Here is a 22,428-nt window from a genome sequence, read left to right on the forward strand (position 1 = left end):
TTCCATAAGCATATAGTACGGATGGAAACTACCGAATAACATACAATTCACACTTTAAATAGACGAATAGCAATTCAACATAGGCAAAATTATAACGAATATAGTCACACAGGCATATTGCAGGACAGGCTTACTGCGTTCCGCTACAAGTATTATAACATAAACATAACACATGAACGGTATAAACCTGTATTCAAAGTCCTTAATAAAGGGCGACCTGGCAGTAGTCGGATGTTCTCAGGTCGGCGCCTCTCCGGGATCTGTGCGTGCTTGGGAGGCTCTAGACACTCGCGACCAGTCCTTCTGCAGTGTCTTAGGTGTTTGGGCTGGGGCTTGTTTCTTCTTGGGGCTGGTGGTTAGGAAGGGTACTTCCCAGTCTTGTAGCGCCTTTTTGCCGTCCTCAGGAGTCATGATGGGTCTGTCGATGCCATTCCTTTTAACGAGCAGTTTTGTGGGGAAACCCCATTTGTAAGGAATATTTGCGCTCCTCAGCGCTTCTGTTATTGGTGCAAACGTGCGCCTTTTGGTCATAGTCGCTGCAGAGAGATCTGTAAACAGTTTGATATCTCTGTACTGTTCCGGCCACTTGTTCGCGGTCCTAGAGGTCTGCATGATCCTGTCTTTGACAGTGAAGTGATGCACTCTAGTGATTGTGTCTCTTGCAGTTTCAGGTGGGAGATGTTTAGGCTTGGGAAGTCTGTGAGTTCTGTCAAGTATGAGGTCACACTCCGACAGTGACGGGATCAGGATTTTAAACAGGTCTTTAACATACCTGGGTAGGTTATGGCCTCAGGTATACCCCTTATACGGATGTTATTCCGCCTGCTTCTGTCCTCTTGGTCGGCCATCTTGTCTTCCAGAAACTTAAGCTTGCGTTCAAGTTCAGTGTAGGCCTCAGCCATCACATTGTGTGCGTCCACCAATTCTTCAGTCCTGTCCTCCAAGGAGGCAGTGCGTTCCCCTATGCTGTGGATGTCAGCTTTGATGTCCGCAGTCATTTTTTGGATGTCAGCTTTGAATGAAGTTTGCAGCTCCTGCATGATTAGCCTGATTGAGGCGTTTGTCGCTGGGCTGTCAGGCGCAGGTTGATATTCTCCTGTTTCAGAGCCGTGGGTAGGAGAGTGCCGACCGTCGGCGCCATCTTGGATTTTCGGCTCCGCGGTTTGGGGCCGTTCCAGGTGTAAATTTAGGGTTTTTTGCTTAAATTTTTTCGATGCCATCTGTGCTGGATGTTCACCTATGGCTGGGTGTTTCTGTACGCCCGTTTTCTAGGGTTTAACTGGCTGTTAAAGTCGGTTTATTGCCGCGGACCGGGAGAGCTCCGTTTCTGCACATACGCTCACATGTGCAGTCAGGCCACCCTATATCTTTTTTATATTTCTTAATATATTTTTAATTCCTATAGGGTCTCTCTTTCCATTTAGAGGAGTTTAGAGTTTACCTTTTAAGATCAATTTGCTGAGGTCTCCTTTAAGATTTGAACTTAGACTTTTGGGTGGTCTTTTAGATAATATTTAGAAAATATTTGTATTAGTTCTGATATTTACTATGTGATATGAAGCTATGTATTAATTTCTTAATTCTTGAAGTCACTTGTGTGATCTTTTAGACATATGATAATTCAGTTGGGACAGTGGAAGCACGTTCTGCATTTTGTAACAATAGAAATTCAATATGTGTAATATACATCTTTTTTTTATCTATGTGTGTTCCGTTTTTTGGATCTACTACGTTGGGACATTACAAAATGAGATATGAGGACTCTACACGGTGCACTAAGTTTCATTTTTGATCTCCCGGTGATGAAAGAAATATGCCGTTCTGTGCACATGCGCAGAAGGAAGGATGGCACATGAAAACGAGGCTTGGAACGCTTTTTCTACGGATGAAGCACAGCTGATTTCCCCGCTGACGATAGTTGGTTGGGGAAGGCGGGAGCCTCACCCGGTGATTTAAAACGACGCCGGAGGAAGGAAGGGTCACACTGTACGGGAGAGTTATTACCCCTGAGGAAGCCCAGTTGAAACTGACGAAACGCGTAGGGTTGGGCTTTTGTAGTGAGAGTGTATTAGATTATTAATTTTATTTTGTTACTGTTTGCTATTTTAATTTTGGCTTTAATAAATAGATTTTAAGCTTGAAATTATATTCCTTATATTCTTCATCTCCCTACTTATACGATTGGAGGAGGATGGTGGAGGAATACATCTTGTGATACGCTTGTATATCACTAAATTTTTGTAAGTGTAATTTATTACAGCGCAAGACAAAAGTTTTTATCATCTGCACTTATTTTTGGTTTCTTTTATCTTTCCTCCTACATGCCCATGCTCTCGTGTTGGGGACCTCATATCATCCTACACTATTGAGATACGCCTACTATCAATTTAATTTTGTGAGTGTAACCTGTAATACTGGTGTATCAATGCATATTGACTATACTACTCTATGAGTTTCTATTCTCTTTTCTGTAGATTTTGTTTTTATATATTGTACAGTGAGGACTGGGAGGAGTCCTATTTTATCTACAGCCGAGAATCGTTTTGGTATTTTATTACAAATACTGCCTGTGTGTCTTGTTCCACATAATTGTAACGGGTGAATACTTTGTATTGTTTGTTTGTTTTTTTCTATCTCTTGGATAGGCCGGATCAATTCTGTGAAGATGAACATACTTCCACGTATACTATTCTTGTTTCAAGCGTTACCCATCCGTGTCACAAAAACTCAATTGATCCCTCTGCAAAGATCAATGGGGTACTTTATTTGGCAAAATAAGAGGCATAGAATCTCCAGACGAGTACTATATAGACGTAAAGACAGGGAGGGTTAGGCCTCCCGAACCTATACTTCTACTATCTCGCGGCTCAATTGACGCAGGTGGCCATGTGGCACTCCCCGCCGGAAGAGAGACGGTGGGTGGATATAGAGTCTATGATGGTGGGGGTTGATGTCCCCCAGTTTACGATGTGGGTTCCCAAGGAACATAGACCTGCGATACGGATTACATGTCTTGCCATACTCAATTCACTCCGAATTTGGGACGCTTGCAATACCGAATATGGGCTAGCAGCGTCTCCCTCTCCTATGACTCCAATCCTTAGAAACAGAGAATTTCTCCCTGACATGGCACCCAGAGAATTTAGTAATATAGAAAAGACCGGACTCCAATGCAGTGGTGTATCCTGGTTTTGTGCTGCCCTAGGCAGGACAAAACTCAGGCGCCCCCCTCCCGCCCGCGCCACCCCTCCCAACCCTTCCCCCGCCACCCCCACCCAACCCTTCCCCGACCTTCTAAATACACACACACACATTCGCTGACAGATATGCATACACTCGCTAACAGAAACACACACTCGCTAACAGACACACACACTAACAGACACACATACACACACTAACAGACACACACACACACACACACACACACACACTAACAGACATACATACACTCACTAACAGACACACACACTAACAGACATACATACACACACACTAACAGACATACATACACACACACTAACAGACATACATACACACACACTAACAGACATACATACACACACACTAACAGACATACATACACACACACTAACAGACATACATACACACACACTAACAGACATACACACACTAGCAGACACACACACTAACAGACACACATACACACTAGCATACACACACACTCACATTTTTAACACATATTTTTTTTTAAATGTAACCCCCCGAGCCTCCTTACCTTTGGAAATGCTGGGGGGGGGGGTTCTCTTGGTCCAGTGGCTGCTGGGCAGGTGGCATTGGCGGGCGGCAGGCTGGCGAGGGAACACTTCCTCTGAGCTGTCTGCTCAGCTCCCTCGCGCATCGCAGAGTGAGGCTGGGAAGCGGAGCCGGAATATGACGTCATATTCCGGCTCCCAGCCTCACTCTGCGGCACGCGAGGGAGCTGAGCAGACAGCTCAGAGGAAGTGCATTCACGCCAGCCACCCACCAGCGCCGCCCGCCGGCATGTCTGTTAGCCGCAAGGCTAACAAGACATTTGCCTTGGGCATTTGGGGTGGCTTTTTTGGCCGCCCCCTGGAAAATGCCGCCCAAGGCAAATGCCTTGTTTGCCTCGCGGCTAATACACCCCTGCTCCAGCGCCTCCATCAGCTATATCGGAATGGAGCCAACAAGGCTTCCATTAACTCCTGCGGATTTTTTCCGATATGTGCAGATCCACGACTTTGCTAGAAGACCTCAAATTAAAACAGCAGTCTTGGGAAAACTGACCTTTTATTAAAGGCTCTGTATGGATGGAGCAGCCCCTAAAGGTATGGTCACGCTTTTATACGCTCATCTGAGTACAGAAAATGGAGAATGGGGAAGTCTGACTTATACTGATCAATGGGAAACGGATCTCAGGGAAGTCTTAGAGGGAGTTAAGTGGCAGGAGATATGGGAGGCAAATGCCTCTGTTTCAATCTGTGCCACTCTTCAGGAGCAAGCATGGAAAACTATGCTTCGGTGGTATACCACGCCAGTTAAATTATATTGAATGCACAAATTGACTACTGACGACTGTTGGCGGGGCTGTGGATTCCGAGGCACATATATCCACATGTGGTGGGACTGCCCGAAGAGAAGTAGCTTCTGGAGGTCCGTGGAGGGTCTTTTGAGACAGACGTTCAACAGGCCTCTGGACATGGACCCATGGATATACCTGTTAAATAGATCTCTAGACGGATTGACTAGGAGATAACAGAAATTAATGCATAAGATAACTCTGAGCGCAAGCCGTGCTATAGCGACTGCATGACTCTCACCAGAGGGCCCAGAATTCTCTGGGGTAATATCTAGGATTAGAGAATGTAGAATCATGGACGACTTGACAGCAATAGTGAGAGGGACAATTGCGACGTTTCAAAAACTTTGGGAACCATGGGACAACAGTTTAGTGGGCTCAAACGGGGACTGACAGGGCCTTTTATTGGGGTATATGTCCAGATTTAGAGGGGATCCCTCCTGGAGCGGGACATGGCTCCCACATCGATGTGGCGGGGTTTCCGCGCCCTCACTCCCCCCCCCTCCTCCGCCTCCCTTCCCATCCTTCTCTTCCTTCTCCTTTTTCCACTTCATTTCGTCTTATCTTTTCCTCATCTCTAGATTTTCTCGCTTTTTCAGTCTCACTTTAATTTGTGTTCATTTTTATAGCCCTTCCCAGGGCTCCGCCTCCGAAAGTGGTTTTTATTATTTATTTTCTCCAGGCATGATTATACGGTTGAACAAGGTAGCTCAAACGCAAACTTAATTCTTGATTAGATTGGGCTACTGGTATCGCCTAAATGTCTGTCCTTAATGATAAAATCCCTCAATGGACGGCAAGTACTGTTGGTATTATAATGTATGGGCATGTATTGTATTTTGTTGACATGTTTTATGTTCTTTGAGAATTGTATTTATGCCTGAACCCTTGGCTCGCCCACGGGGAATGTACACTTGCTATGTTCTATTGAGTGACCCATGGACACTGCCAGGCCAGTTTAAACTGGCTGCTTTGTCCCTCCTCAATCTCCCATCAGCCCTTGCTATTGTCTGACCCCACCCGTCCTTGAACTATAGTGCTCTATGTACCCTATTGAATGTAAATGAGACTGTTGGGGGTTTAACATGTGTGTGTATAAACTGTGAGTGTTGGCCTGGATTAAACAGTCTACTCCCAGCATTAAGTCTCGGCTCATGTGTGGGGGGAACAGTTATATTGGCTATACCTGCTATACTCTCTGGAGGAGAGGTCTACCCACTTGGAGTTGGATCCAGAAACGAATCTGTTTAATCCAGGCTCAACGGTCTACTTTTATACAGTACAGAGACACATTAAACACGCCCAGGACACTCTCATAAACACACCCACACAATGTCTCCAAATTGCAGTGTCACCATGACTATGCAATAATTACACAAAATCTGAAAATACATAAAAACACATATTAAATACATGATAACCCCTACAAATATTACTTCCCTGGATAGCCCACATCTGAGCGCCCAAGTTGTCCAAATATCGCTTAGATCCCACGAATGCAGCCCAAACACCACCACCAAAGTTCTGACCTACTGCACACGAGGCTCCTGCCCAAAATAGTTCCATGGAATCAGGATGAGCGGTCGGTCTCTTTCGGGGGTATAAAAACAAACATAATAATGAACGTAGGTCTTAGTCCGTATGCTGTTTATGTGGCCCTCATTCGGGAGTATTATTCAACCGAACAGTGTACCTTTCAGATAAAAATAGAAGAACGCAGGCAGGAATGAAAGTTCAGCGGTGTCTGGGCAGTCAAGTGTACGATTTAAGTTCCATGCACTCAACGACCAAACACCGCTGCCTGTGTTCGTGGCACTAGATGACCGCCATGTGTTCGTACATGCAAACGGCGACCACTCTGCGAACCGTTTAGAATGCTGCGGTTACAAGTGTTAATGAGGTGTTGACAGGGGTGATGGAGGTTACGAAGCAACATACGTGTGGTCTGGTAGTTAGTGGTTTTGTTCAGTATTCGAACAGTACAAGCATATGTTGTTCCCATTCACAAGAAAGGTAATAGGGAGGAGTCGGGCAACTATAGGCCAGTAAGCCTTACTTCAGCAGTGGGGAAAGTGATGGAAACCATGTTAAAGGACAGGATTGTTGAACATCTAGGCTTTTGGCACTGTTGCACATAGAAGGCTTATCAATAAACTGCAATCTTGAAGTTTGGGTTCCAATATTGTTGAATGGGTAAGGCAGTGGCTGAGTGACAGGCAACAGAGGGTTGTAGTCAATGGAGTATATTCGAAGATTGGGCTTGTCACTCGTGGGGCTACCTCAGGGATCTGTACTTGGACCCATTCTCTTTATTATTTTTATTAGTGATATTGCAGAAGGTCTTGATGGTAAGGTATGTCTTTTTGCTGATGATACTAAGATATGTAACAGGGTTGATGTTCCAGGAGGGATAAGCCAAATGGCTAATGATTTAGGTAAACTAGAAAAATGGTCAGAGTTGTGGCAACTGACATTTAATGTGGATAAGTGCAAGATAATGCATCTTGGACGTAAAAACCCAAGGGCAGAGTACAGAATATTTGATAGAATCCTAACCTCAACATCTGAGGAAATGGATTTAGGGGTGATTATTTCTGATGACTTAAAGGTAGGCAGACAATGTAATAGAGCAGCAGGAAATGCTAGCATAATGCTTGGTTGTATAGGGAGAGGTATTAGCAGTAGAAAGAGGGAATTGCTCATGCCATTGTACAGAACACTGGTGAGACATCACTTGGAGTATTGTACGCAGTACTGGAGACCGTATCTTCAGAAGGATATTGATACCTGAGAGAGAGTTCAGAGAAGGGCTACTAAACTGGTTCATGGATTGCAGGATAAAACTTACCAGGAAAGGTTAAAGGATCTTAACATGTATAGCTTGGAGGAAAGACGAGACAGGGGGGATATGATAGAAACATTTAAATACATAAAGGGAATCAACACAGTAAAGGAGGAGACTATTTAAAATAAGAAAAACTACCACAACAAGAGAACATAGTCTTAAATTAGAGGGGCAAAGGCTTAAAAATATCAGGAAGTATTACTTTACTGAGAGGGTAGTGGATGCATGGAATAGCCTTCCAGCTGAAGTGGTAGAGGTTAACACAGAAAAGGAGTTTAAGCATGCGTGGGATAGGCATAAGTCTATCCTAACTATAAGATAAGGCCAGGGACTAATGAAAGTATTTAGAAAATTGGGCAGACTAGATGGGCCGAATGGTTCTTATCTGCCATCACATTCTATGTTTTTATGTAACATTTTAGGCGAACACAGTATACCGAATGAACCAGAAAATAAAAAGAGCTTTAATAATCCGGTGACAGGGTGGTCTGTCACACATAGGCTTCGAGGTAGCGCTCTCCTGGCTTGTCGCGGAAAGAAACAGTCGTTCGTACGATTTCACCACTGTTTGGGCCGTCCAGTGTCCGTCTTAGAGTTCCAGACACTCGATGACCAAGTCCTGCTGCCTGCGTTTGTGCGACAAGATGGCACGGAGAGAGCACTTAATTCTACTTTTTTTTTGTACTTAATGAGCCGGGGGATGTTCGGTGTTCGGTAGTTTATTATACCGAATGCGGGGAAAGCATAAATGAAGTCTAGGAACCCGTCAGTGAACTGAGTAAGAGAATCGGAAGGCAAAATAGTGGGTTTTGTCACATAGCACCCCCCCAGATCCATGGGACGGCATACCCGCCTAGACCCTAACGGGTTGGCTTGGGGATATCCGGGCAAGTGATCGCTATTTTTCCAGTTCGGTCTGCTGGGACAACCTATTGGCATTGGCATTCTGCTTTCCTGGTAGGTATTGCATGGTAAAGTTGTAGGGCTGCAGTGCCAAGCTCCATCTTAACAGCCTGGGGTTATCTCCGGCCACTCGGTTAAGCCATATTAAGGGGTTGGGGTTGGTCATGACGGTAAAGAGCGCCCACACAAGTAAGGCTGTAGTTTCTTTAGTGCCCAAACTAAGGCTAGGCACTCCTTCTCCACAGTAGCATAACTGACTTCACGAGGTAATAACGTATTACTCAGGTAGGTCACCGGGTGCTCCCAGTCCAAACATTGAGGCATCTGTAGGAATGAGAAATCTTTTAGTTTGGCCTGGTGCAGCTAATACAGGTGCCTCGCTCAGGGACACTTTCTGCTTCTAGAAGGAGTCCCTACATTTTGGGGACCATAAAACCTGCCTGGGTAAGGACTTTCTGGTGAGGGGGCTTAGCTATGGCGCTGTAATCCTGTACAAACCATTGCTAATATCCGGCCGTGCCTAAGAACGCCATTACTTGCGTTTTACTACTGGGTTGTTGCCATTGGGTTATGGCTTCAATTTTGGCTTGCTCGGGCCGCTGCTTCTCGGAGCCCACACTGTGCCCCAGGTACTGGACTTCCGCCATCTCTACATGGCATTTTTCGTATTTGAGCGTTAGACCAGCGGCTCAAATTCTTTTGAGCACTACAGATATGTGTTCCAGGTGGGCTTTCCATGTGCGGCTGAAGATAGCAATATTATCCAGGTAGGAATTAGTCCTGAATTCCCTCTAAGAGCCGATCCGCCATCCTCTGAAAAGTGGCGGGGGCATTCTTCATCCCAAATGGCATAATCTTGAACTGGTACAAGCCTAATGGGGTGACGAATGCCGACTTAGGCGCAGCGTCAGGCTCCAAGGGGATTTTCCAATACCCTTTGCACAGGTCTATAGTGGTCAAATAATTCCCTCCTGCCATCCGATCCAATAGCTTGTCTATTGGGGGCATAGGGTAGGCGTCGGAAACTGACCGATCGTTGAGCTTGCGGTAATCAATGCAAAAGCGGATTGTACCATCCAGAACCACCGGGAAAGCCCAAGGACTCTGGAAGGGTTCTATGACCCCTAACTCTATTATGTCTTGAATCTCTTTGTGCATTCTCTACTGGCTTTGGGGATGCAATATGGTTGCTGCCGGAAAGGTGCCTGACCTGAAGTCGCAACTCGGTGGACCGCCAACGTCGTACACCCTGGTAGGGCAGAAAACATATTGCCGAAATTTTCTTAGCAGTTGGTAGGCTTGTTAGCTCTCAGAGGTGCTTAAGTCGCCTCCTAAACTGACTTGCTCTACTCCCACTGGGGTGGTGGGAAGGATATCGGGCAAAGGAAGTCCTTCACTGTCTTTAAATGCAGGAGTGCAAACGGCAGACACATTCTCTGTCCTTTCCAGATAAGGCTTCAGCATGTTCACATGAAAGGACTTTCTGATCCTTTCATCAGTGACACGACTATATAGGTCATGTCACTGATTCTTTTGACTATTTTAAAGGGACCCAGCCAAGCGGCTTGGAGCTTGTCGGCTTTAGTGGGTCTCAGTACAAACACATTTTGCCCTGGTTTTAAGATGCGGTCTCTAGCTCCCGGGTCATACCAATGTTTCTGGTGTTGCTGGGCCGCCCGCAAGTTCTCTCGAACTGACTCAGTTAGAGCCAGCAGCTGGTCCCGCAGCTCCAGGACATAGGGCACGATAGGGGTACTTGCTTCTATCATATCTCCCTCCCAGTGTTCCTGTATAAGGTCCAAGGGTCCCCGGACTCTCCTCCCATATAATAGTTCAAAGGGGGAGAATCTGGTCTGGAAAAAGGTAGGGGTCTAAGTTTAGCCCTAGGGTGGTCACCCCTCTTCCCTATCCTTTGACAGACATCGCAAGCATTACAATATTGCTGTAAGTCCCAAGTGATTTCAGGCAAAAAAAACGCCGGTGTCAAACGATCCTTAGTGTTTCTGATACCCAAGTGGCCAGCTAGGGGAATATCGTGGCAGATCCTTAGTAGCTCAGCCTGGTATTTCCGGGGTACTACTAACTGTCTCTTGGCCACTTGGCTCGCTCCCACCCCGGTTCCTCCGGTCACCTGGTACAATAGTGCCTTCTCCAATTGGAACCCACAGGGAGTTCCACAATGCACAAAAAAGCGAACTGTTCCCCTGGCTCATAGGTAGCATTTGTTTGTTTGGTCTATATGAACAAACCTACCGAACAGCGCTCTCCTAACTTGAGGAAAGAAGCAGGCATTCGTACGATTTCAGCGATATTCGGGACGTCGAGTGTCCGTCTTATAGTTCCAGACACTCGATGACCAAGTCCCGCTGTCTGCGTTCGTGCAACAAGATGACAGTTTCTCCACCACGTGGCGTTCGGTAATACGAACAACGGCCACACAGAGAGAGCACTTACAGTGCCTTGCAAAAGTATTCACCCCCTTGTAATTTTTCGTGTTTTTGTTGCCTCACAACCTGGAATTAACATGGATTGTTTGAGGATTTACAGAACATGCCCACAACTTTGAAGATTTGTTTTTTATTATTGTGAAGCAAACAACAAATAGGACAAAATAACAGAAAAAGTCAATATGCATAATTATTCACCCGCCTAAAGTCAATACTTTGTAGAGCCACCTTTTGTGGCAATTACAGCTCCAAGTGGCTTTTGATAAGTCTCTATGAGCTTGCCACATCTTACCACTGGGATATTTGCCCATTCCTCCTTGCAAAACTGCTCCAGCTCCTTGAAGTTGGATGGTTTGCGCTTGTGAACAGCAATCTTTAAGTCTGACCACAGATTTTCTATTGGATTGAGGTCTAGGCCTTGACTAGGCCATTCCAACACATTTACATGTTTCCCCTCAAACCACTCAAGTGTTGCTTTAGCAGTGTGTTTAGGGTCAAACCTGCTGGAAGGTGAACCTCCGTCCTAGCCTTAAATCACGCACAGAGTGGTACAAGTTTTGCTCAAGAATATCCCTGTATTTAGCACCATCCATCTTTCCCTCAACTCTGACCAGTTTCCTAGTCCCGGCTGCTGAAAAACATCCCAACAGCATGATGCTGCCACCACCATGTTTCACTGTGGGGATGATGTTCTTTGGGTGATGTGATGTGTTGGGTTTGCAGCAGACATTTTCTTTGATGGCCAAAAAGTTAAATTTTAGTCTCATCAGACCAGAGCACCTTCCTCCATACATTTTGGAAGTCTCGCACATGCCTTTTCGCAAACTCAAAACGTGCCATTTTGTGTTTTTGCTGAAAGTAATGGCTTTCTTCTGCCCACTCTGCCATAAAGACCAACTCTATGGAGCGTATGGCTTATTGTCGTCCTATGTACAGATACATGAATACAAATATGTGTCAATCCAACTATAGGGAAATAAAAAATAACATAGTGCAACTCCGTATGATATTCTTATAATAGTGATATGTGCCAAATGGATCACTCACACTTTGACTGTTAAAACAGGGCGTATCAGAAATCCATGTGGCTCTCCGGCAGTTTTCTAATTCCAATGTATGGTCTTCCTCAATTACATAGAAAAAATAAAATGCATCCAGAATGAAAAGTAGAAAGATGTGCGCAAAGTATAAAAAGTGTGAGTGATCCATTTGGCACATATCACTATTATATAAAAATATCATACGGAGTTGCACTATGTTATTTTTTTATTTCCCTATAGTTGGATTGACCCATATTTGTATTCATGTATTTGTGGAAGATTTGAGGAGATCTTCGGGTTTAAATCCACAACTTAGAGGGAAGTTTCTGAATTTTTTATTCACTGGAGACACTTGGTGTTATATACAATATTGGTGAAATTATAATATCACAGAGTGATATGGTGAAAGAGTCTGCACTTTTCTCTATACTATGTACAGATACTCCAGTCTCTGCTGAGGAACTCTGCAGCTCCTCCAGGGTTACCGTAGGTCTCTGTGCTGCCTCTCTGATTAAAGCCCTCCTTGCCGGTCCGTTAGTTTTGGTGGGCGGCCGTCTCTTGGCAGGTTTGCTGTTGTGCCATGTTCTTTCCATTTGGTTATGATAGATTTGATGGTGCTCCTGGGGATCATCAAAGATTTGGATATTTTTTTATAACCTAACCCTGACTTGTACTTCTCAACAACATTGTCCCTTACTTGTTTGGAGAGTTCCTTGGTCTTCATGGCAGTGTTTGGTTAGTGGTGCCTCTTGCTTAGATGTGCGCCTCTGGGGCCTTTCAAAAAGGTGTGTATATGTAATGACAGATCATGTGACACTTAGATTGCACACAGGTGGACATCATTTCACTAATTATGTGACTTATGAAGGTAATTGGTTGCACCAGAGCTTTTTATGGGCTTCATAACAAAGGGGGTGAATACATACGCACATGCCAATTTTCTGTTTTCTATTTCTAAAAAATACTTTTATGTATATATTTTTCTTATTTCACTTCACCAACTCAGACTATTGTGTTCTGATCCATCCCATAAAATTCAGATTAATAAAATATTGAACTTAAGGCTGTAATATAACAAAATAGGTAAAAAGTCAAGGGGGGTGAATACTTTTGCAAGGCACTGTAATTCTGCGGTTTCTTTGTACTTAATGAGCCGGGGGGGGGGGGGGGGGGGTGTTCGGTAGTTTATTATACCAAATTCAGGGAAAGCATAAATGAAGTCTAGGAACCTGAGGAAGAGAACAGCTCTGGGGAAGGTACAATAGTGGGTTTTGTCACAATCCGGTCACGGAATTACAGACCGGTCTATCACCTAACGGTCACAGTATTACAGACCGGTCTATCGGCTAACGGTCACGGTATTACAGACCGGTCTATCAGCTAACGGTCACAGTATTACAGACCGGGCTAACGGTCACGGTATTACAGACCGGTCTATCGGCTAACGGTCACAGTATTACAGACCGGTCTATCAGCTAACGGTCACAGTATTACAGACCGGTCTATCAGCTAACGGTCACAGTATTACAGACCGGTCTATCGGCTAACGATCACGGTATTACAGACCGGTCTATCAGCTAACGGTCACAGTATTACAGACCGGTCTATCGGCTAACGGTCACAGTATTACAGACCGGTCTATCAGCTAACGGTCACAGTATTACAGACCGGTCTATCAGCTAACGGTCACAGTATTACAGACCGGTCTATCGGCTAACGATCACGGTATTACAGACCGGTCTATCAGCTAACGGTCACAGTATTACAGACCGGGCTAACGGTCACGGTATTACAGACCGGTCTATCAACTAACGGTCACAGTATTACAGACCGGGCTAACGGTCACAGTATTACAGACCGGTCTATCAACTAACGGTCACAGTATTACAGACCGGTCTATCAGCTAACGGTCACAGTATGACAGACCGGTCTATCAGCTAACGGTCACGGTATTACAGACCGGTCTATCGGCTAACGGTCACAGTATGACAGACCGGTCTATCAGCTAACGGTCACAGTATTACAGACCGGTCTATCGGCTAACGGTCACGGTATTACAGACCGGTCTATCAGCTAACGGTCACGGTATTACAGACCGGTCTATCAGCTAACGGTCACAGTATTACAGACCGGGCTAACGGTCACGGTATTACAGACCGGTCTATCAACTAACGGTCACAGTATTACAGACCGGGCTAACGGTCACAGTATTACAGACCGGTCTATCAACTAACGGTCACAGTATTACAGACCGGTCTATCAGCTAACGGTCACAGTATGACAGACCGGTCTATCAGCTAACGGTCACGGTATTACAGACCGGTCTATCGGCTAACGATCACGGTATTACAGACCGGTCTATCAGCTAACGGTCACGGTATTACAGACCGGTCTATCAGCTAACGGTCACGGTATTACAGACCGGTCTATCAGCTAACGGTCACAGTATGACAGACCGGTCTATCAGCTAACGGTCACAGTATTACAGGCCGGTCTATCAGCTAACGGTCACAGTATTACAGACCGGTCTATCAGCTAACGGTCACAGTATTACAGACCGGTCTATCGGCTAACGGTCACAGTATGACAGACCGGTCTATCAGCTAACGGTCACAGTATTACAGACCGGTCTATCAGCTAACGGTCACAGTATGACAGACCGGTCTATCAGCTAACGGTCACAGTATTACAGAACGGTCTATCGGCTAACGGTCACAGTATTACAGACCGGTCTATCGGCTAACGGTCACAGTATTACAGACCGGTCTATCGGCTAACGGTCACAGTATTACAGACCGGTCTATCGGCTAACGGTCACAGTATGACAGACCGGTCTATCAGCTAACGGTCACAGTATTACAGACCGGTCTATCAGCTAACGGTCACAGTATTACAGACCGGTCTATCAGCTAACGGTCACAGTATTACAGACCGGTCTATCAGCTAACGGTCACGGTATTACAGACCGGTCTATCAGCTAACGGTCACAGTATTACAGACCGGTCTATCGGCTAACGGTCACAGTATTACAGACCGGTCTATCGGCTAACGGTCACAGTATTACAGACCGATCTATCAGCTAACGGTCACAGTATGACAGACTGGTCTATCGGCTAACGGTCACGGTATTACAGACCGGTCTATCTGCTAACGGTCACAGTATTACAGACCGGTCTATCGGCTAATGGTCACGGTATTACAGACCGGTCTATCGGCTAACGGTCACAGTATTACAGACCGGTCTATCAGCTAACGGTCACAGTATTACAGACCGGTCTATCAGCTAACGGTCACGGTATTGCAGACCGGTCTATCGGCTAACAGTCACAGTATTACAGACCGGTCTATCAGGTAACTGTCACATGCCGTTCGGGATAGAGGGAGCTCCGTCCTAGCTGAGTTTATATTGGTACTCTGTGTCACCAACTTGACAAGTGATGGTAGAAGTGAGGTGTCTAACATGAACAAAAATAACAAATGATGTAAATTTGTTGTTTGATTTGTTTTAATACATTTCTTGTTTATTTAAATATATATTCCTTTCTTCCTGTGCATTTCTTATGGGAGTAGGGACTCATGGTATAAAAATGCTGTGTTATTAAATTTAGGTCTCTGCTTAAAGGAACACGCCACACAGAGGAACGTCTGGAGCCTGTCCTGTTTTTGATACTTTATAAAAGCTCTGATTTGAGAAGCATCTGGTTTATTCCACCATTTACTGAAAGTCCATCAGGGACGGAGAGGAGTATTTTTAAAAGCTGACGTCGGTTTTAGATATAACCCCAAACACATCATTAATAAATGCATGTTTTTTGGAGTATATCTAAGAAACAGTGATTTGTATTTATATTTTCCATTGCAGTGTCCCTTTAAATAAAATAGGAGGTGGAGAGTAGCTAAAAAGCAGATTTATTTATTTAAAAAGATTTATTCACAAAAACTGGGAATTCACCAGAAAATAAAATGCATTTTAGATCAAAGTTCTAAAAATCCTCCTTTGTTATTTTTTTGCTATTTTGGTCTAAACTTTGCCGATTTGTGTGTTTATGTCGATGTGGTTTAATGGCATGGCCCAAATCAAAGCGATTGTGTTTTATACTGTATAGGATGACTACTAATAAAATACTAACGAGTTTGAATGTCTGTGTGTTCCAGGCCCTGCCATCGTGGGGTTCGCACTCTCCTCCTTTATATACAGCACATGGAAGGGTCGGGCACTGTACCTGGACGATCTATACGTCATGCCAGCCTTTAGAGGTGAGTATAGAGCGCTATATTGTCACACAGGACTCCGTTCTAGTGCAGAGTCTTGGGGAACAGAGGACCCGCGGGTGCACTGTATGAATATCTAAACTAAACCCCCTGTTTGTGACAGGTACAGGGATTGGCTCAACGCTCTTTGTTGCGGTTGCCAAGGTAAGTGCTGCAGCTTTTATAGAACATAGTCTTTGTACTGATACCTTCCTGATCACTAGCAGATGATGGAATATCTTCAGATACTTAGTTGAACCAAATTTGCTGTCGCTGGTCCTGAGAACTTCTGGTTACTTATTGTAAGGTGCTCTTTGTAGCTTCTATTTAAAACTAAGATCTTCTATAGTAAGGTGTTCTGGTAGCTCAGCCGTGTCCTCATTTTATTAATTTATCTCTTTGTTCTTCAGTCCTGCATGGATCTTGGCTGTTACCACCTGCAGTTGTCATGCTTCGATTGGAATAGTCCAGCCATCTCTTTCTACATGTCTCGAGGGGCTCTCAATCTATCTAAGGAAGAGGGATTGCTTATGTTCCGATTCCCACCGGATGCCCTGCGACGAATCACTACAGACCCCGCAGTCCAAGGCCTGGATTCTGCCAAACCATGAATCTTTCACCATTTCCACAGCAATGAAATAGCTTTATGAAGCCTGCGCTTGTGTGAATCTGGCCAATCACAATCTGACTTTAGCAGGTGCTGTAGAAATATAATGTAGAGGAATACAGCGTGACCAACTACGTCCTCCTTGGTGAGATGCTACCAGCTGTCCTACTGCATTCTGAGCCGTGTTATAGTGTTACAATAAAATTACTTTGACCAAGCATTTATTGCGGTGACTCAGGAGTCTGTCAATGCGTTATTGATATATTGTGCTAAATGATTGTGGCAAATCCAGCCACTGTTCATTGTCCTTTATGTCTATAATGTTATGCATATGTGTATACGCCTTTAAGAACCAAGCGCATGTATTCTGTGTACAATAGTTAAGGGAAATCTTAATGTTCATATGCTGCCGGCATACGAAAACCGCCAGCATTCATGTAATCGTTTCACGAACGGTGAATTTCAACACCATTCGTGAAACGAACAATCTACCGAATGGACACCACACACAAGAGGTCGTGTGGTGCCCATTAAGGATTGCAACATTGTTGCAATCGGCAATTAAGAGGATTCAGGGTGGCCGTCGTTCGGCTACCGACCACGCGGCGGTCGGCCATCTTGGATCCTTTGTTAAGCCCAGCGGTATTTGGTCGTCGAGCGCCTGGAACTAAAATCGGCTACTCGACGGCACGAATACCGCTGGACTTCCAAGCAGTTCGGTAGCCCCGGTCCTTCGGTAATGTGTTTCTATAGAGCCATTCGGTGGTTTGAAGGCAACTTAGAAAATATGTGTATTTCGTGCGGCGTTCGGTTATTTAAGCTGGGATCTGAGCGGTACTTTCACGAAATGTGCGCTCAGACCCCAGCTATCTGCCGAACGTCCATTCGTTTAAATCAGATGAATATTGTGTAAAATATATATTTTTATGTGAAATATTGGTTCTGCTGCACGAGGGGATAATCCACTTAACTGTATGTTCTGGTGGGAGTGTCCCTCTCGTGCAGCAGTGTATTATGGGAGAAATGTCCAGGTTGCTAAGTTCCCCATGTAGTCCCCTACTGTACAAACCCTGCAATGTCAGTAGGGAAACCCCTTGCATGGGGAATTGCATAAATACTGTGACCTGTGAATAAAGCACTCAGTTGACTCCCAGCCTATGTCTCGTCTAGTTCTTGGGAGGGAAGGATTCTTACTACGCTACCTGGAATATTGTATGCTGTACCTGCCTATGCTGATTATTGCCTGTGTTCCTGTCTACCAGCGGAGATCTTGTGGATTATACTGCCTCTCCGCTACAATGATGTTTCATAAACAAATCTCTATAATGCTATAATATCACTCCATTACTAAATGTCTTTACATACTATGTATATTCAGACTGTGTATTCAGACTGTGTATATACGAGCTGTGTATATTGGGGCTGTGTATATGGGGGCAGCAAAGTATAATCTGATATTGGTACAATTTATCTTTCTCTGATATTAATTTAAAACACTCATTTGCGTAAGTAAAAAAACAACAAAACGACGAATTAATCTAATCTATAGTGTGGTATCTCAAATTATACTAAGCTCTGTGTGTATTACTAGACTTTAGGTGTAGTTCTCTAGTTGACCAGCAGAGGGTGATGCTGTCTAACCTTGAACAGAGATGGAAATCACAGATAGTTTTGTATCCCTTATTCATGATTTATTTCATATTTAATTAATTATATCTGACCCTTTATTACTATATTTATTGTTCTATTTATTCTGATTTTGGAATTTAGATGTGTTCTACCTTTCCTGCCAAATAGGGGTGACTGTCGGGAGGATGGGGCGTTATTCTATGATTATTTCACCAAGGGGGCAAATAGCATGCCAACGAGAGAGGGGTTAATGGTTCCCTTTTATGTATTTATTTTGTCATTTAAACTATACCGGCTGTATCATATTTGGTTTCTCAAGTGTTTCATGGAGTTTTTTTCCATGTTATATAATGACATGTTTGGAAGCCATTTAATTTTGAAGATGAGAAAGTTGTGAAAGAGCTCAGCGATTGCTAATAGGAGGATTGGGTAACTCTCTGGTGGGAGAGTAGGATCTGGGGATTGGGTAACTCTCTGGTGGAAGAGTAGGATCTGGGGATTGGGTAACTCTCTGGTGGGAGAGTAGGATTTGGGGATTGGGTAACTCTCTGGTGGGAGAGTAGGATCTGGGGATTGGGTAACTCTCTGGTGGGAGAGTAGGATCTGGGGATTGGGTAACTCTCTGGTGGGAGAGTAGGATCTGGGGATTGGGTAACTCTCTGCTGGGAGAGTAGGATCTGGGGATTGGGTAACTCTCTGGTGGGAGAGTAGGATCTGGGGATTGGGTAACTCTCAGGTGGGAGAGTAGGATCTGGGGATTGGATAACTCTCTGGTGGGAGAGTAGGATTTGGGGATTGGGTAACTCTCTGGTGGTCGAGTAGGATCTGGGGATTGGGTAACTCTCTGGTGGGAGAGTAGGATCTGGGGATTGGGTAACTCTCTGGTGGGAGAGTAGGATCTGGGGATTGGGTAACTCTCTGGTGGGAGAGTAGGATCTGGGGATTGGGTAACTCTCTGGTGGGAGAGTAGGATCTGGGGATTGGGTAACTCTCTGGTGGGAGAGTAGGATCTGGGGATTGGGTAACTCTCAGGTGGGAGAGTAGGATCTGGGGATTGGGTAACTCTCTGGTGGGAGAGTAGGATCTGGGGATTGGGTAACTCTCTGGTGGGAGAGTAGGATCTGGGGATTGGGTAACTCTCTGGTGGGAGAGTAGGATCTGGGGATTGGGTAACTCTCTGGTGGGAGAGTAGGATCTGGGGATTGGGTAACTCTCTGGTGGGAGAGTGGGATCTGGGGATTGGGTAACTCTCTGGTGGGAGAGTGGGATCTGGGGATTGGGTAACTCTCTGGTGGGAGAGTAGGATCTGGGGATTGGGTAACTCTCTGGTGGGAGAGTAGGATCTGGGGATTGGGTAAATCTCTGGTTGGAGAGTAGGATCTGGGGATTGGGTAACTCTCTGGTGGGAGAGTAGGATTTGGGGATTGGGCAATTCTCTGGTGGGAGAGTAGTATTTGGGGATTGGGTAACTCTCTGGTGGGAGAGTAGGATCTGGGGATTGGGTAACTCTGGTGGGAGAGGATTTGAGGTAACTGGTGGGAGAGTAGGACTTGGGGATTGGGTAATTCTCTGGTGGGAGAGTAGAATTTGGGGATAGGGTAACTTTGTTGAAAGAGTAGGATCTGGGGATTGGGAAACTCTCTGGTGGGATAGTAGGATTTGAGGATTCGGTAATTAATATCCGTTACAAATAAGACCAGCTCCTTACTTTTACATTATCAGTTGGTACATAGTCTTGGTTGGGAACAACAAGGTTAGACAGCATCACCCTCTGCGAAAGTTCAGATTGGGAGAAAGAGAGGAGGAGGAGGAGAAGAGTTGGAAGCAGGGGGAGGTCGTCGCAAGGAGCTAGTGGCACAGTCAGACAGCATGCATCGGCACCCGGGGTCAGCCCGACAGCACGCCAATCAACGCATGCTGTGTCCACCACCAGAATGACGTCATTGCAGAGCTCAGCAGTGTGGCATTTTTTTTTGTGTGTCTGCCTCTGACAACAGCGATGCCTTTTGCAACCTGTGCCAAAAGAAACTGAGTCGTGGGAAGTCCAACACCCACCTAGGTACAACTGCTTTGCGTAGGCACATGATCGCACATCACAAACGCCTATGGGATCAACACATGAGTACAAGCAGCACGCAAACTCTAAGCTGCCATCCTCCTCCTGGTCCAGTGTCTTCAGCTACGTCAACCACTGCTGTCCTCCTTGCCCCCTCTCAACCATCCGCCACCCGTCTCCCGCCTTGAGCAGTTCCCGCTCATCTGCCCACAGTCATGTGTCTGTCAAGGACATGTTTGAGCGTAGGAAGCCAATGTCAGAAAGTCACCCCCTTGCCCAGCGTCTGACAGCTGGCTTGTCCAAACTATTAGCCCGCCAGCTTTTACCATACAAGCTGGTGGAGTCTGAGGCGTTCAAAAAATTTGTAGCTATTGGGACACCGCAGTGGAAGGTACCCGGACGAAATTTATTTTCACAAAAGGCAATCCCCAACCTGTACTCGATTGTGCAAAAGGAAGTAATGGCATGTCTGGCACACAGTGTTGGGGCAAGGGTCCATCTGACCACTGATACCTGGTCTGCAAAGCATGGTCAGGGCAGGTATATCACCTACACTGCGCATTGGGTATACCTGCTGACGGCTGCCAAGCATGGAATGCTTGGCTCTACAGAGGAGTTGGTGACACCGCCACGACTTGCAGGCAGGCCTGCTGCCACCTCCTCTACTCTTCCATAACCTCCTCGGCTGAGTCCTCTTCTGCTGCTGCGTCTTGCTCCACATCAACGGCACCCCCCCCCCCCAGCTCCCCATCCCGGATACGGCAGTGTCACGCCGTCTTGGGTTTGACTTGCTTGAAAGCAGAGAGTCACACCGGACAAGCACTCCTGTCCGCCCTGAACGCACAGGTGGAAGAGTGTCTGACTCCGCAGCAACTGGATATCGGCAAAGTGGTTTGTGACAACGGAAAAAATTTGTTAGCGGCATTGAAGTTGGGCAAGTTGACACATGTGCCGTGCATGGCACATGTGTGTAATCTGATCGTACAACGCTTTGTGCATAGGTACACAGGCTTACAGGACGTCCTGAAGCAGGCCAGGAAGGTGTGTGGCCATTTCAGGCGTTCCTACACGGCCATGGCGCACTTTGCCGATATCCAGCGGCGAAACAACATGCCAGTGAGGCACTTGATTTGCGACAGCCCGACACGTTGGAATTCAACACTCCTAATGCACGACTGCCTGCTCCAACAATAAAAAGCTGTTAATGAATATTTGTATGACAGGGGTGCTAGGACAGCCTCTGGGGAGCTGGGAATTTTTTTGCCACGTTACTGGACGCTCATGCGCAATGCCTGTAGGCTCATGCGTCCTTTTGAGGAGGTGACAAACCTAGTCAGTCGCACCGAAGGCACCATCAGCGACATCATACCATTTGTTTTCTTCCTGGAGCGTGCCCTTCGAAGAGTGCTGGATCAGGCCGTAGATGAGCGTGAAGAGGAAGAGTTGTGGTCAACATCACCACCAGAAACAGCCTTATCAGCATCGCTTGCTGGATCTGCGGCAACGCTGAAAGAAGATTGTGAGGAAGAGGAGTCAGAGGAGGAATGTGGCTTTGAGGAGGAGGAGGAAGACCAACCACAACAGGCATCCCAGGGTGCTCGTTGTCACCTATCTGGTACCCGTGGTGTTGTACGTGGCTGGGGGGAAGAACATACCTTCATTGACATCACTGAGGAGGAGGAACTGGAAATGAGTAGCTCGGCATCCAACCTTGTGCAAATGGGGTCTTTCATGCTGTCGTGCCTGTTAAGGGACCCTCGTATAAAAAGGCTGAAGGAGAACGACCTGTACTGGGTGTCCACGCTACTAGACCCCCGGTATAAGCAGAAAGTGGCGGAAATGTTACCGAATTACAACAAGTCGGAAAGGATGCAGCATTTGCAAAATAAATTAAAAAGTATGCTTTACACAGCGTATAAGGGTGATGTCACAGCACAACGGGAATCTAACAGGGGAAGAGGTGGAAGTCATCCTCCTCCCACGACCACGCCGGCAAGGACAGGACGCTTTAAAGACGTGTTGTTGATGGAGGACATGCAGAGCTTTTTAAGTCCTACGCATCGCCACAGCCCTTCGGGATCCACCCTCA

At 45.8% G+C, this 22,428-nt stretch overlaps 2 protein-coding genes across 2 annotated transcripts in view; both read left to right on the forward strand.

Moving 5' to 3' along the window:
- LOC134603655 (thialysine N-epsilon-acetyltransferase-like) overlaps positions 1-16,876 on the forward strand; it is a 61,477-nt gene extending 44,601 nt beyond the window's left edge. The window contains exons 2-4 of the mRNA XM_063449823.1: positions 15,952-16,053; positions 16,172-16,212; positions 16,458-16,876. Coding sequence (XP_063305893.1) covers positions 15,952-16,053; positions 16,172-16,212; positions 16,458-16,658 — 344 coding nt within the window. The 3' untranslated portion in view covers positions 16,659-16,876. The remainder of the gene's footprint in view (positions 1-15,951; positions 16,054-16,171; positions 16,213-16,457) is intronic.
- LOC134603654 (thialysine N-epsilon-acetyltransferase-like) overlaps positions 1-22,428 on the forward strand; it is a 190,054-nt gene that overhangs the window by 85,446 nt on the left and 82,180 nt on the right. The window lies entirely within an intron of this gene.

This window comes from Pelobates fuscus, chromosome 3, assembly GCF_036172605.1.
Source record: "Pelobates fuscus isolate aPelFus1 chromosome 3, aPelFus1.pri, whole genome shotgun sequence".
Taxonomy (NCBI): domain Eukaryota; kingdom Metazoa; phylum Chordata; class Amphibia; order Anura; family Pelobatidae; genus Pelobates; species Pelobates fuscus.